We start from the raw sequence: 16,439 nt of genomic DNA on the forward strand, positions 1-16,439 counted from the left end.
GTCTTGGTATGAAATTTATTCTATACAAAAGTAATAATTTATACATGGTAAAAGCCATGTACTCTATATATTCAGCAAAACCTTTCAATTACCAAAAGAGCCTGGAAGACCAGAGAGAGTTTGAGAACAGAGAAAAATCCTGACCAAGACTAAATTTGAGTAAGAAATGAATGTGTGTTGTGTTGCCCAACTTGAATGCCCAAGTGCTACCTTTCCCCATTCACTCTGGGAGGCAGCCCTGCAATGAGAGCTGCAAAATGGGTGATACAAACCTGTCACTGTGGGGTTTGGACTTTGGACCACTGTGGCTCAGAAACTTGGCTAGTCACGAGACATGGGCATCCCTGCTCTGTTTTTAAGACAGCTTTTGTATTTCTTTGATGGAGCCTGCTAACACGTGAGCTAACAGCTCACACATCATTAAAGATACTATGTGGAGACCTTTGTAGGATTGTAGTTTGGGGCAGTAGAAGAAAACTTGTTTTTGCATAGTTCAAGAGTTTCTCCTGTCCTTTAAATTAGCAACCGTTCCTTGTGTCAGAATGTTTTATACCTAAGGTTGTCTATACTGGCTAAAGAAGGAAATTTATTCTGTCTTGTTGTGTATAAATTCAATATTAAGGTAATTGTTTTTAATTGCTAGCTATAGTTTACTTCTGTAATGTACTACTCAAAAAGTAGTTATGTTTATGTTTTACTGGAACAATTGTTTCAGTAACATGCTGGCTCTAGTTGAACTGCTAAGCAGTGCTAGAGCTCAGGCACCAAAACTTGAAAAAACACATTCAGCCCTAACTCTAGATTTCTACAGTAAGGCTGCTGTTAAATAATATGGAGTAAGAAAACCCACAATGTTTAAGAACAGTCTTTAAAATCCTTTTGCTTTATTAAAAAAGTCCTCAGTAAGTCTGTTAGAAAAAGAATAATAATCTGTAATGTAACCTCAGACTTCACCTAATAGCAGTGTCCATAGATTACTCAGATTGTAGAAATTTCTAACCAAGAATGTAGTTTACAAAGACAGGAGCTTGAGAGATGATGCTGGACACTTCAGTTACCACTTTACAATGATGGTGATGATGGTATTGGAGACACTGACAAACTCAGCTGAAGTTATTCACAGCTGTCCCAAATGCATTAGTGTGAGGGTGTTCTGAAGGGAGTGTGTAATACTCCAGGTCTGAACAGTGCAGTGTCTTGCTTTTAAGTCTGATAATGCTCTTTGTACTGTGACAATGCAAAATACTGGATGTTCTCAAAACAGCCTAGGAAGGCTCGTCAGCCAGGTCACGTTGATCAAAGTACCTAGGAATGAAGTGGAATATGGTAAGAAACCCCCAAGGCAACATATACCATACTTCAAGTTGTCCACCCATTGCTTTCTAGCTCATCTTTTAGTGTTTCTATCATAATTATGGCTTCAAGGGCTCATCTGAAGACAGGAATAAGCTTACTTTGTTCTTAGGTGTATCTTAAATCCTTTCAGCTAAGTATATTTGCTGCGTTGGCCCAGGGTACTTTTTTACTTACTTTCACTTTTAAAAGAATTTAGGTTAGTACAAATAATCATGCATTTATGCTGGACATACATTACTGGTTGAGGTGTCTAAGTTGCATTACCTACTAACTAAGCAGATTATCAAGTTCAGAGCTGATATTTGTTCTTCATTCTTGCTCTCCTGGAAAAGAGAGAAATATTACAGCAATTCTTTTGTTAGCTGTGTCAAATAGAGAACCTGTTACAAGCCATGCTATGTGTATTTGTAGTCTTCCCTACATTCTCAAGCAAATTGTAGACATGAAAAATTAATTATCAGGACTTCTGAAAAGTGATCCTCCTTACCTGCTAAATTCACCAAGTCCTCTGCACAGTTATATTAAATCTTACCTCCAGTGCCCTGACTTCTGAACATCGTCTCGCCAGCTGTCGAATAAGGGAGTGAGCTTCAGGTAGCAGAGGTTTTTCAAGGCATGCCAGCAGTGCATAAAGCCATCTACCCTGTGAGGATTCAAATAACAGAGTTTTAATTCTAAGCATTATCTTGAAGATTCAAGCAATTCATGTTATATAGAGCAGGACTGAAGTGTATGTCTCAAAACTGCATTGAAGTGCTATATGCAATAATAAAATTTTCAAAACCACATTAGACACTACATGGTAGAGAGTTCTGTGTCTCTAGATAAGATTCTTGTGAGCCCTACTCCTGGGTTTCCTAGCATTTTTTTAATGCTGGCTAAGATATAAATTATTACAGCTGATGCTATTATAGTCTGAAAGAAGGATTATTTTAATAATATCTAAACTATTACTTGGCTATTAAACTTTAACTTCACAATCTGTGAAAAAAAAGATTCCTGAAGACAGAATCCATGAACTCAGATCTTTATGGAATTAGTGGTTAGATCTGCTTTAAGATTTGCACCACTGTGAAAATATGTCCTTTGAGTTTTACATCTCTGAATTGTACTGCATTCTTACAAACCTAATTTCTGGTACCAGTCTAACTTCATAATTTAATCCCAGGGTCTAGTGGCCTTCATTTTGGGACCTAACCTAAAAGTCATTGTGCACATTCTCTGCACATACATACTGGCTAAAAAGAAAACAGTCTTCTACAGGAAAGGACAGAACATGAAAGGTCTTTAAGTGACTGAAGAAAAACAGTGAAGCTATGCTAAGCATCATGTCATTTTTCATTACTCTTTTTCTTTGTGGTACTGAAGGAATGAGAAGCATCCACCAAAGTCTTCTGTAGATATGGTGCCCTTACACTGCTGGTCAATCGAGTTGTGGCCAAACTCCATGGCAATGTAGCCTGTCAGTCAGGAGTCCTTAGGTTTGATTTGTCACCACATGAATGCAGCCAAGCCTTCTGGTCCATGCTCAATGAAGAAAGATTAAATGTGTCTTTGCCAGCACACTGTAATGTGCCTCCAAACTAAACTGGAGGTATTGGTAAAGAATGTGCAGCACCCTGACAGAACCTAAGCTGCTGGGATCTCTCTCCTCTCCTAAACCTTGATGCTCAACAAGCCTTGTGGCTGAAGTTATGGGGTGAGTGATACAAAGGCAGGGATACAGAGGGAGTTTGGGTAGTACTTTTTATGTGTGTCTATTAAGTTTTGTAATTTTAGCCTTCCTAAAACAAATGTGAATCCTCATTTTAGTATCTAATCAAGAAAGTTTTGAAAGTAACAATGTGATACAACCATCTAAAGAACTCTTTAGAAAATTAAAATAATTTAATAGAAAACTGCAAACAATTTATTCTTTGTTTAATGCATTCATGTGCAAGTAGTTAGAATAAATTAAAAATTACCAGTTCTGGAGTAAATTTTTTCTCTCCAAACCAGCTTATCAGGTATTCTAAGACACTGGTTACTGTTGCCTTCAAAAGAGGAACAGAAAGAGACAATATAGTATCTGCAATGTTTTGTTTTGCTGCTCTTCTACCTGAAGGATTTATTATATAAAAAGTATTTCTACTCCACAGTATTTATTCCAGTTTGAAGTTACGTGTAAGGCTAAAGTACCACGTTTGGAAAGAAATTTGTATGAAATGAATTAATTGTTAATGAAAAGTTATGGGTAAATAGCTACAGATTAGGAAAGAAGCATCACACTGACTGGTTGGTTGTGTGTAATGGTGGCAAGTGGGAAACGTGGTAAAGGAAAGATAAGTGTGATTCTTCTAGCCTTGCAACGTACATCAAAAATCACAATCAAATGGAAGAACTGCACTTATAACACTGAGAAATTTAAAAACATTGTAAAGCAACTATTGGGGTATTCAGCAAAAATTCAAACATTAAATGTGCTTATAGAGAAACTACAACAACAAAATACTTTCAGAACTAGTAATGAAAAATCTTTGCTTGTAAAGTTACTTGTAACTGAATGTGAGATAATGAATACATTCCTTCTGAGTGTACAGTTAATAGAATTTGTAATAAACAAATGCCTACTCCAGGCAAAGAAAAATAGTTAAGCCTTCTGCTACAGAACGTGAGAAATAATGATTTAGGCAATGTCACTATGTGATTCTAAGAGGTAGGCTTACCTGATTCATCCTGCTTACAATACTTAGCAAAGGGGGAAAGCCCACCTGAAAAAAAGCAAGTTGGAAAATGCAAACATTATCACAAACATCTTTGTTCTAATTTAGAACATACTAAGATTTTAACTTGATGTTCAGATAATGGTAGTAATTTGAAAGTCTGTTCTGAGCTTTGAAATTTATTAAAAAAGTATCTTCAAGAAAGTTGAAGGTCCAGTAAGTATCAGAGCACCTTGCTTCTACTGTTACTTGTTAAAGTTTTGGTTTGACAAAATGACATAGTAAAGAATATATTTGTAGGGTATCACATATGAGGAGGGTAACTACATATCACTATGCAACAAAACACTAAAGCAGACTATGAAGAAAGCTTCCATTCTGTTCAGTGAGAACAAAGTAATGACTTTAGCTGGTAAGAGATGAAGGAAGTCTTCAAATTTTGACTGAAAACAGAGACTTAATTCCTGCTTCACTTGGTTTCTGCATAAAAGAATGTACACTGGGACTTTCTGGGGTCACCAGAGCTTACTTTCTATTTGGCACAAAGTAGTAATAGACAGTATGATTGTTTCTGGTAGTTAGTCTAGAAAATAGCTGCTGAAAACTAACTGGAAGTCCTATACTCACCTTCAAGTAATCAATTCCTAAATTTTCATTATCAGATAGTGCATCTATTTCTGAGTATATTCTTTCCCCGAGGCAGAACTTCTTCCAGCCTTCTTCATCTTCTGATTTTGGCTGAAGTAAATAAAAATAAATGAAAACTGTGTAATACTGTGTCCTGAAGACACTGGAGAAAAGACTTAAATTGTTGCATGCAACTATAAAGCAAGATTAACTGTGGATTCAGTAACTGGGAAAACAAACCACAGAGCAGTGTTATGAATTCTACTCACCATAGTAACATTGCTGTCCAAACGTTGTGACCGCCAGTGATTCCTGTGCTTGTTCAGGCTCTGAGTAATTAAAACAAAGTCAAATCCCAGTTTAACTCTGCAGATATTTTATCCTAGACACAAATGTATGAAAAGTATATTTTATGACTTTCTATAAATCAGTAGATATACAGGCAGCACAACTGGCTAAATAATTCCCATGCCTCTTAGCAGAAATGTAATTAAGAATCTCATGCTGGGATTTTGGAAGTAATGTTAAAGCTGAAGGCATTTTGAAGTCTATTACATAAGGTTAAGCTGACGTAGTAAGCTTTAACAGTCTTCTGGACTTTTCTTGTTAGAACAATCTTAAGAAAAAACCCACTTTGATTTAATCCAAAAGCACACATAAAGCCAATATCCTGTTTCCTAACAGTGCTGTATCTGTATCAGAGGTCTACAGAATTGTATGAAAGAAGGCAAGTGTGCTTTCTTAGCACATTTCTTCAACCTGGCTAGACAAACTGGCCTGCTTAACAGTTACTTGTAGAGAGCTGTAAATGTTCTGTAGCAGAAGGAATTTGTCTCCCACTCTGGTTGTTCCTGTAGCTGTATAAAAGACCACTAAAAATGCTCAAAGTAACAGCAGCTGATGCAGTGGTCGAACAAGTGAATTCTGATGCTCTTTTTTAAATACTTTTTAGGATAGTCTCATATTTTACAGTGTTAATTCTGGCAAAGATAAGACAATTAAGCATTTGAGCATAAAAGAAATACCTATTCAGTGAGTAAGCCTTTAGATGTCAGTCTCCTTAGTACTGCTAAAACCCTAGACTAAGTCTAATATACAGGATGCAGTATGATCCCTCACAGAAAAAGGGGTAGCTCAGTTACTGTTTACATGTAGATGCAGTAGTACAGATCTCCTTCACTAAATTTTCCTCCCTGAAAAAGACATGGTACATGAGCTGCTGCAGAGTTCAGTGCTAGTGACGAGCTCATGGCTGTCACACCTCAGGAGTACCTGAGGTACTCCTACAATGCAGCATCAATGCACTGTAAACGTGCTGTCTGCAGCACTGGAGTCACAAATGATCTCTACCTACATTTTTATTATATTTTCCATTTCACTCTGTTTGAACTGTGCATAGAGAATAGAACAATCATAGATTTGGGTTGGAAGGGACCTTCACAGGCCATCTAGTCCAACCCCTCTTCCATTGTCAGGGACATCTTAACTAGATCAGGCTCAGAACCCCATCCAATCTGACCTTTAGTGTTTTCAGGGATGGGGCATCCATCCCTCTCTGGGCAACCTGTGCCAGTGTTTCACCACACTCATTGTAAAAAAAAATCTTCCTTATATCTAATCCAAATCAACCCTCCTTCAGTTTAAAACTTTAGTAAAGCTTAGCTGAACTTAGAACCTTTACCCTTTGAGACTGCTTAATTTTCTATTCTTCTTGTGTTACTTCAAGCAGGGTGCAAATGTATCAGGAAAGATTAAAATCTGTGCTAACTGTACAACCTTACAAATACGTTTTACCAAATCAGTATGTCTCCTCATAATGGCTTGCCATCTCTGTCAACAGGTCCCTAAACTGACTGTATGAAGGGACTTTATGAATCTCCTGATGGGTTAGAATCCACTTGGTTCTTAGTTCATGTTGAACATTTCCTGCTAACACTGTTTTAATATAACTGCATAACATTATAGGGGTTTTTGTCCTTCCTCAACTACACCATAGCATTTAACCTAAATATGGACATATTTTTGTTTAAAGAGGATTTCTTAAATGTGACTCTCAAGAGTTTTATCAGAGGTTTAAAAGCCACATATGCTCAATTAGCTTTCAAGAACTTAAAACGCTTGCCTATAAACATCTACCCTGCTTCAAAATCATAACACTTCTATACTAGATATAAAGTTATCCCCTGTAAAGCACAGAAATGTTCTATCCAGACAGTGCAAGACTCCTCACAGACTATCTTGTACCTGACGAACAGCTGAGAAATTGGCCACTTGCTGCTGCTGCCACTTGAGCGTTGGAGAGTATCCTTCAGGAGCAGGCTGACATCCAGAAATCTGAGAAAACACTGGCAATAATTATAATGTAAAGAGAGCTTTATAAGAAGAATCCTTAAGAACAAGAGAATCAGTAAATGTTTACTGTCAGGTAAAGAATATCCTTGAAATCTTCTTTCAAGAAAGGTAATTTCATTACCATATCCAAGGCTGAGTTAAGATTTTGGTTTAGAGAAATTTTTTTTGTTTGACTTTTCTTGTATGTACATAAGGAGGAAAACTAAGTGTTCAAAATATATTGTCAAAGAATTACTTAATGTCTTCCTTTCAGCAATTGTTCTGCTTTAATCTCCCTGCTCATAAAAAACAGGACACTGTTCCCTTATCTGCAACAGATACTATCAATCTTAGGCATTCTGCCTGTCAAGAGAGTAAGCTGAGGAAGACAGAAGATCATAAAACCATCTAGAAAATTAAGTTTGAGAGTTAGGTAGATATAACCTCTTTAAAGATTATCATGAAAGGGTTATTAAACAAAATCTTTCTTCAAGTGTTTAAGAATGTCACTACACACAGATGAGACAGACGAAGAGAATGGCTACAGAAGTTACAAGGTCACATCAGTATTAGAAACTTTCTCTGAGAAATCTAATAGTGAAATTTCAGATTACATCATTGTCTTTGGAGAAAGGCAAACTATTTGAAAATAGATTAAAAACCAAGCTGGCAGGGCAATACAACAATGGAAAAATCTGCTTCAACAGATCTGTTGGAAAAGTAAGGAAAAGTTCCAATAAAATATTCTTCCCAAAAGGAAAGAAGTGGTGCAAGAATTTCATCTAACTTTAGTAAAGCTTAGCTGTACTTACTATGGTTATGCTAGATATAGACTTAAACCCAAAGACAGATATGGATATATTTTTCTTCTAAAATGTATGCAGGTTTTATGATTAAATAACTGTAAAATTTAATGCAACATTTGATTTCCTCAGACAGTAAAACAGTCTGTTGCATACTGAATAGTATGGGGACTATAAATTTAATTCTGTTAGAAAGACTGCTGTTACCCAGCAGTTGAGCAGAGGTTTCTTCAAACACAGACATTTAATTCTGTAGACGCTTTTAGAATCTAGTGGTGCTATTTAGTTATGCCAATGACACCTCCAAATTAATACAAACATCATTATAGTAGCATCTTCCCCCTTTTTTTTCCCCTCAAAACACGTAAAAGCTCACAAACTTACTGAAATGTTTACTGTCGGCTTCCTTTTCAATTTTCTGGGATCTATTTGCGCCACGACCACGTCAGGACATCGAGCTGCTTCAATCCTACAAAACAGAATCAAATGGGCTGCATTTTTTCTTTCCTGTAACAGGTCGATACATACCGGATGTCTTTGAAATACTCATAAAAGCATGGAAGGACCAATCAAGAACCTTGAGTCGAACTCCAGGACAGCCCAGAAATCACAGCCTGTGCTCCAAGGCGCTGTCCAAATGTTTCCCGAACTCTGTCATGCCTGGTTCTGTGACCACTGCCATGGGGAGCCTGTTCCAATGCTCAACCACCTCTGGTTAAAAAACATTTTCCTGATATGCAGCCTAAACCTCCCCTGACACGGCTCCATGTCGTTTCCTCGACTCGTGTCGCCGGTCACGAGAGGGAAGAGATCGGTACCCGCCCCTCCTGCAGGTGTGTAAAACACCGATTATGCCGGCGAAGGGCAGCTCCCCACGGCCGCCCTGGCGCGCCCGGACACGGAGCCCGGCCCCGGCCCGTCCGCGCCGCCACTCACTGGACACGCTTCAGATACTCCTGGGGCGTCCTGGGAGGCACGGTGGGGTCGAAGTCCTCGGCCAGGTCACAGTCGCCCACGGGCAGCAGCCGCGGCATCAGCTCCTCCATGCCCGACTCCATGGCCGCGCCGCCCCGGCGGCAGAGCCCGCCCGCTGCCGCTGCTCTCGCGAGAGCGGCGGGGCGGGCCCGGCCGGGCCGGCGGTGCGGCCGCGGGGCCCTCGGGGCGGGCCGGCCGCGCTCGGGAGCCGCTGATCGGTCGCGGTGTGCTCCGGGCCTCTTGGGTGCCCTGGGAACCACCGGAGGCGAATAAAGGAAATACGGGCAAAGAGCAGTGCCAGAAAGGGGTTTGCCAATGCACTGCCCATCAAACGAGGCCTATTTTTGTGGTGAACAGGTGTAAACCTTTAATAACGTCCTTCATTAGGCTCTGTGCCATTATTCTAATACACTGTAGTTTTTGCCAAAGGTTCTTTAAAGCTCACCCATTAGTACGCTCTTATTTTACCTGTGAACACCCAGTATTCATAATTGTCCCTTCCTTGAAATGCTTTGAGATCTGTGGTTAAGTCAGTTACATAGAAGTTAATTATTATAAATTTACACAGAGTTCCCATTCTGGAAGGGTCAATGCCTGAGTTGCTGCTGTGTGAGTTTTTCTGAAGACTATAATGTGGGAGCATCCACATGGCAGAAAGCAAGGTAGCATTTGCACAAAGGGGCGTTGTTTCCTGGGTAAAATAAAAAGCAGAAGGATGATGCTGTAATTGTTTACATTGTATATTATGAAATTCCTGTTACACAAAATGTCCATCAGTATATTGCCTCTCCAATTAGTTCTGCATGCAAAGTCTATTTAGATCTCCTATTTCAGAGTAGTTTTAGATACTTCTGACATAAGTTAAAAAAATAATAAATTTGTTTTTTAATCCCCTGCAAGTCTGTATTTCAGTAGTTCTAAATAAACATCTACCTTAACTCCTCCTCTCCAATGGCTTTTGTTTGTTTTAAGGTGTTTCCAAAAGCACCTACGTGTACCAGGGAGTTTTTTTTCTCAAACCCGGATCTAACGTCCTAGTTGGGTATGCAGCAATTGCAGTCACCACTAGAAATAAAACCTTCCTACTTAAGCCTACAGTGCTAACTCTGGGAAGGCTGATGATCAAGACAAAAACTTTGGTGAGTCCAGCTATATAAAATTCTTTTCTAGTACTTTAGTAATATTCAGAACTTATTTTTCCTATGTGTTGTAAAGTCCAGAACTATGAACTGAAAGAGAATCCACAGATTTAAATCCACTTTAAATATACTTTCTATCTTTATATTACTTTTTCTGGAACTTCCCATTGATACTTGTTAAGCAAAGCAACATACTTTTAATTATTGCAGTCTTCCACAGGTAATAAAATTGTTCCTAACATGTCTTACCAACAATGCTGATGCAATGGCTAGCAAATATGACTCAGTGGAGAAAGAGGAAAGTGAACTGGAAATGTATATATTTTTCCTCAACTGCTTAGGCATAAAGGAAGAGTACTTTTCCAAAGAAAGCGAGCTGCATTAGTGGATATGCCCCATTGGCTGAAAAACCAAACCAAAACAAAGTAACACATAAATTCTGCATTACGTAAAATTAAAATGCTTTCAAGTCTACATTCTAGATATGAATATAGGGAGCTAAGGTATAAATGCTTTCTTATAATGAGTAAATGAGTTTATATCTATTTTCTTCTTATTTTCTTTCTCCTTGATTTTCTCTGTGGTTCACACTGTCATAACAGCTGCATGACTTTTCTTCAAGTTTAGAGCATTGAATTATTATGTAATGAAATTTGTGCTGATTATTAATTAAAATACTGAATATATTTTATTTGTAGTGAACTTTCAGAGTAGTATACTTTGCTGTTTTCCCTTCTAGCCCTTTGAGTGTCTTTAAATGTCAGCTGCCTCTTTCTCTCTTATTAATAGAGTTCATCCTGCAGTTTAGACTTCAGGTCTTGCCTATTTTGTAGGTAATTTTCTGTAAATGTTTCACAAGGTACTTGAATGCTTTTGAAATTACAACACTGAGCCACTTTCTGTGCATCTGTTTGAAGTTTGCAGAGTGTTGGGGTTTGGGGGTTGGTCTATTTTTTTTTTTGAGTTCAGAGTGAGGATGGTACACGTCATTGGCAAGCTCTCGCTTAATACTCCCACAAATGGCAGTGAGATTTGTGGATGAGAAAATTTAAAATCCCTCCCCCAAATTCTGCTGTTGCATAACTGTTCATGTTTTTAGTCTGAAGAGGACTGGCAAACCAGACTGGAGATGGTCATGGCAAAGAAATTCTATCATAATCACATTTGACATATAAGAAAAGAGGATAAGGTTGTTTTAGTCATTTGTATTTGCTTGGTGGTCACAGAATGTTTTCCGAATTGCAATGAGGGAGGGAGGGTATGGTAGTCAGTCAGCAGAACGTTTTTTCGTCCTTCCCCATGTCTGGATTAATTGCGCTAAGACATCTCAGGAAAGACAGAGCTTACTGTCCTGGCCTTTCATGACAGGCTTGTTAAAAACAATTCCTGAAACTGAAGAGTCCCTATAACTTGAGTTTGGGAATAAAAAATTGACCACACTAACAAGATAAAGGATTGTTTCTGGCTAAAACCCTCAGGAATATAATTTCAATGTATTTTTTTTCCCTCCAGGCACTCAGAAGAAACTTGTAAACAATATTCCAGATTAAAAAGTTGCCATAAGTACACACGGTGGAGGATGGGAACAGGCAGGGTGAGCTCAAGGACTGCCGGAAGCCCGGCTGTTTCGATCCCGAGGAATTCCGTGCCGGCCAGAGCAGCAGCGGCCAGAGCAGCGCAGCCATCGCCGGGGCCGCAGGCAGCCCCAGTACCGCGGGCACAGGCGCAGCACAGGCGCCGAGCGCTGCCGGCGGGGAGAGACGGCGAAACTGTCCCTGGTGGTCGGGATGCCTGTTTTCCTGAATGGATTTGGGATCGAGGTGCAGACGGCCGACCTTCAGAAGAAAGACGACCAGAGTAGCGAACACACACACGCGAGAAGGAGCTGTCAAGGCGGCGAAGCCACCGTCAGAGCTACGGGACGGCGCAGGCCGGCCCCGCTGGATGGCCGGGGAGGCCGGCGGGCTGCCCCGGGGGCGGGGGAGCGGCGGAGCTCAGCCCGCCCCCGCTCTCTGCCCCTTGACGTGGCGCGGACTCTCCCATCAGCCATGTTGATGCGTCGGCAGCGCCGGGGCGGCTGCGAGCGGGCGGGCGGCGAGAGCGAGCACAGCGGGAGCGGCGGCGGCGGCGGCCGGGGCGTGGGTGAGCGGGCAGGGCAGCGCTGAGGGGGCAGCGGTGGGCGCGGGGAGCCCGAGCCGGCGGAGCTGCGGTGTCGCGGGGTGAGAGGCGGCAGCCCCTCTCCCCGCGCTGGGAGGCACAGGGGGCACCCCGGGCCGCGGGGCCCCGCACGGCTGCCGGACCTAGAGCGAGCGTGGTGGGAGCTCCCCGCGTCCCCTCCGTGGCCGTGGGGGATCTCCGGGTGCCCGAAATTGCTTTGGGGTCCCCGGCGGCCGGAGGGTCCGGGGCTACCGCGGGGCACTGCTCAGCCCTGCCCGCGGCCTCCGGTGCGGCGGCAGCGCCCGCCGGGCCCGGGCTGGGCGAGCGCCCCAGGCAGCGCCCAGCAGCCCCCAGCTCGGCCGGGGTGCCGGCGCTCGGTAGGGCCGGCGGGGCACGGCCTCTCCACGGCCGGGGGTAAAGGGCGGCACTCCGGCAGCGCCTGCTGTGCCCCTGTCCCGCAGCTCCGCTGTGCAGACGCCGCTGTGCCGCTGACGGGGGTGCCTTCCCGTGTAGGTAAAACTACAAGAAATGCAGGCCCTGCTGCGTTTGATTATGTGTTGATTTTTTAATTGAGTTGGGTTATCACATACCGTGGTTGTTTAAAAAGAAAAGTTTTCAGTGAGAGGTCTGGGAGAGCAGATTTGGAGGATGACTGTGTTTGAGTGGTGAAAATGTCAGCAATTTGCTTTAGACAACTATTTAAACCATTTTGCTCGTGTATTTAAGTTCCTTCTTGGAACTGAAATAGATTTGTATTTGGTACGTAATTTGGGCATAAAAAATTAATTAAGGGTTTATTATTAATCTCTTTTACCAGGTTGTTAGTGCCTAATAAACTGAGAGAATAGGTGTGTTGTAAGACAAGTGTGCAGTGAGCTGTACTCACTTAGTGGTCGTTAAATACATGGTACTATGAGGGATTTCTATCTATCTATGCAGCACTTCCCTTTGCTTTATGTATTTCTATCTGTGCTGGACCTCTTACAGTGCTGTAGAGAAAAATGTTTTGATTTTGTATATAGGGATTAGGGGATATTATTTTGGGGTTATTCTGTATTGGGACATATTTATCTTTGCTCTATAAGCATTTAAAATGCTGATATTCAACCAGTGACTCTCAATGCAATTCAAGTGTGGCTTCTTTTGCGACACACAGTTGAGATTCTCATGGTGTAGGGTTGTGAGGTACATTCAGCCATAGCAGTGGGAGGAAGGAAACAAACCAGAAAGGCCTTCTGTTTTTTTCTGGATATCCTAATCTGCAGCAAAGGTAAAGCAGTGACATCCCAAAATGGGAACTGTTGCTGTTCAGCTGTTCTGAAAATCCCTTCTCTGAGGTTTTCTGAGGTGAGCAGTGTGTATTTTGTGGCATTTAGGTATCCAAAATTTGGTGTGTAGCCTGTAGGCCAGGAGGGTTTGTTGTTCTTGTGTAATGCAATACATCTCTACACCTATCTCAGAAAATGTGTCTGCATAGCTGTAACAATGGTACTGAATGTAACTTGTCAGACCAAGAGTTGCATGTTTGATGAATGATGAAATAGGTAAGCATTATTGGCTCTTGAAAAGGAAGAAAAGGATGGAAGAAAAGGTGGAGGAGACCTTGATTATTGGCCACTTTTGCCTTCTGAATAGGAAATCCATACTTAATAGAAAATGATAGTATTTAACACAGTAAATCCAACAAGTCGTTTATGTATCTATGTGCATGTGATTAGTCATTGCACAATGGTGTTTGTACATTGCCCTTTAAGGAGCAATAACTAGGTGGTAAAAGTAATATCCATGTACAGCCATTTCAAACAGAGCTAGAGCAAAATGTGGAGAAAATGCTTTGAAGTCCAGGAGAGAAAGTGTGACATTTTGCAGTGTTTGGAGCTGGATTTTGTGAGTCTGGAGTTGCTGCCAGTGAATGGCTGAAATAGCCTTAAGTTGCAATTTTCTCTGTCTTCTCAGGAAATAATTTTTAAATTGAGAGATTGTTTAATTTGTGGTTAGAGTGGAGATAGTTGTGTTGTGCAGATTCTTGCATTAATATCCCATTTTTCAACTGTTTTTACAAAACATGGATAGATTTTGATTTATTAGGGGAGACATTTCTTAGAATCTATATCCTCTTCAAATGCCAGGCTGTTCTTTCCTCTCTTAGTTGAGTTAATTTCTGTCTCTGATTTCTCTGTAGTAATTCCAACTTCCAGATATTCTCTCTTTTGCTCAGTTTTGTACCCCTGCTTTGCAGAAATTTGAGTAAAAGCAATGGTGGAAATGCTCTTATGCACAAAGTCCCTCATGCCCCCTGTGTTGTAATTGCCATTAGGAGCAGATTTGCTCCTAATATCAAGATGTGCCCATTAAAATATTGACAGTTGATTATTTCTTAAGGATATTAACTGTGAAATGCAGCACTTCCCTTTGCTTTATGTATTTTATAATTCTGTTTTCCTAAAAGTTACAATTAGAATAAAAGTGTTAAGTTAGGCTATTATTTAAAATAACTTGAAAATTTTTTAGCTGTTATAGAAACTAAAGGTGCAATGCCATTATAATTTTGATAGATAGAAATAGGTTTTGATAAATTGAGAGTTTCTGTGAGTCTCCTTAATGTATGTAAGGTCAGAACTAAGAATGTCAGTGTGCTTGGGAGAATTCCTGATTTAAATTCCAATTCAGGAGGGTTTCAGCATTTATAATAGCTCTTTGTTAACTTGTTACAGTATAAATTGAGACCTAGGAGTATTTCTTCTTCCTTTTAGCTGGTTCATGTAGGCTTTTACTGTAAATCCTTAATTATTAAGGAGTGTGGGTTTAGATATCCTAGTTCCTGGAAAAGCCTGTGGTATATGTTTTATAAAAGGTACTGTGTAGCATGCAGCAGATATTCTGGAACAGTGTGTATATAGCTGAGGAGTTTGGGATGGGAGGGAGGGAGGCAGGGAGTGCTCCTTGCTGACTTTACCAGATGTTCAGAGGTACCTGTTGAGCTTTTCAGATGTGTTTGTGCTCCCCAGTTCTCCAGCTTCTGAGTAATCAGAGCAGAACATTTTGAAAGCCTTAAGTCAATGGCCAAAATGGTAAATTTGAATTCAAAGAATTGTTGAAAAGTTCTTCTTGGTACATAATATATTGGAATATGGCACTTGTATTTCTTACGAAGTTACTTCCTAGCATTGCTGTAGGAATGTACACTTGTGGAATGTCATGTTGTTATCCCTTTATGTTTGCATGTAGGCTGCATCACGAGATACCAAAAATATGGTTAGAAATTCTTAAAAAGTTTTATACAGCAGTATTTGCTTTCCCCTTAGAATTCTGCACATTGCTTTTAGGATTTAAGAAGCTGTACTTTGTTTTATTGACTGTAACTCAGTTACAGTATTTGAATGTGTGACTGTTACTGCCTGCATTTAGTAGTTAAAAGTCTTTGCATCTCAACATTCTGCTGACAGTTATCTTTTTCTTTTAGTGTTAGAGAGAAGTTGACCATGACAACCTTCCTGGAATTTATCCAGCAGAATGAGGACAGAGATGGAGTTAGATTCAGCTGGAATGTTTGGCCTTCGAGCCGTCTGGAAGCTACAAGGATGGTGGTCCCTGTGGCTGCCCTCTTCACGCCCCTGAAGGAGCGGCCAGACTTGCCTCCCATTCAGTATGAGCCAGTGCTGTGCAGTAGGACCACGTGCCGAGCTGTTCTGAATCCTTTATGGTAAACTTCAAGTGTATTGTTGTTCCAGTTCTTTGCTTTAGAATCTTGGGAACAGTGCTAGCTGAACTGTGTGCAAGATCTGGTGCATGGAAGTTCAAGTACTCCTCACATCATTGTACAGTGCAGACTTACGGGCCTCAGAAGGTTCTGCACACAGATTTGCATATGTAACATATTTACTGAAAGCATAGCTTTCATTTAATGAGTCATTTCAATGTACTTAGTATTGATTAGTTATGTTATTTTTCTGCAACTATACATCTTGGGATTTAGTATACTCTTGCATTTTGCTTCTGGAAAATGACTTGGGTAAAACGTTACAATACTGTATCCTTTGAAGTGTTGGATCTTGGTATAGTTTAATTTCCAAGTGAAATAAACTGTGTTTATTACTGACATGAGTTCATCTGTGGACCAAAGCAGGTTATCTGTTTTAGTTAACATCAGTAGTAGGCATGAAAAAGGGGAGAAAGCTGTTTAAGCTTAAGGATGATGTTGGCACAAGCTCAAATGATTGTGGACTAGTCATGGGTAAGGTTGGGTTGCAAGCAGAGGAGGTGTTTCATAGGTCATTCCTGTCATAGAAGTATGGAAAAGAAGCAGAATGATTTCTAGGTTGGAGTTTGATAGGCAAGGGCCCTGATTG

General features: G+C 40.7%; 2 protein-coding genes across 2 annotated transcripts in view; one reads left to right on the forward strand and one right to left on the reverse strand.

Annotated features, from left to right (window-relative positions):
* Positions 1-8,917, reverse strand: GEMIN2 (gem nuclear organelle associated protein 2). The gene is made up of 10 exons (XM_064714512.1): positions 8,756-8,917; positions 8,204-8,288; positions 6,930-7,019; positions 4,955-5,014; positions 4,686-4,796; positions 4,062-4,106; positions 3,321-3,389; positions 1,889-1,999; positions 1,621-1,679; positions 1-1,305 (listed from the first exon to the last, which is right to left on the reverse strand). The coding sequence occupies exons 1-10, from the start codon at positions 8,875-8,877 to the stop codon at positions 1,266-1,268; spliced, it is 792 nt and encodes a 263-aa protein (XP_064570582.1). The 5' UTR covers positions 8,878-8,917; the 3' UTR covers positions 1-1,265.
* Positions 8,918-11,941: 3,024 nt separating this feature from the next.
* SEC23A (SEC23 homolog A, COPII coat complex component) overlaps positions 11,942-16,439 on the forward strand; it is a 28,903-nt gene continuing 24,405 nt past the window's right edge. Inside the window, exons 1-2 of the mRNA XM_064714822.1 lie at positions 11,942-12,075; positions 15,554-15,793. Of these exons, the coding sequence (XP_064570892.1) occupies positions 15,573-15,793 (221 nt within the window). The 5' untranslated portion in view covers positions 11,942-12,075; positions 15,554-15,572. The remainder of the gene's footprint in view (positions 12,076-15,553; positions 15,794-16,439) is intronic.

Source organism: Zonotrichia leucophrys, chromosome 5 (genome assembly GCF_028769735.1).
Source record: "Zonotrichia leucophrys gambelii isolate GWCS_2022_RI chromosome 5, RI_Zleu_2.0, whole genome shotgun sequence".
Taxonomy (NCBI): domain Eukaryota; kingdom Metazoa; phylum Chordata; class Aves; order Passeriformes; family Passerellidae; genus Zonotrichia; species Zonotrichia leucophrys.

Bases quoted from the DNA above. Each gene is read 5' to 3' on its own strand.
- GEMIN2 (XM_064714512.1), bottom strand. From the start codon at position 8,877: ATGGAGTCGGGCATGGAGGAGCTGATGCCGCGGCTGCTGCCCGTGGGC. The intron at 5,015-6,929 runs GTACAAGATAGT...TTAATTACTCAG, and splicing joins ATTTCTCAGCTGTTCGTCAG to AGCCTGAACAAGCACAGGAA. The intron at 1,680-1,888 runs GTAAGATTTAAT...TCTCTTTTCCAG, and splicing joins CAGAAGTCAGGGCACTGGAG to GAGAGCAAGAATGAAGAACA.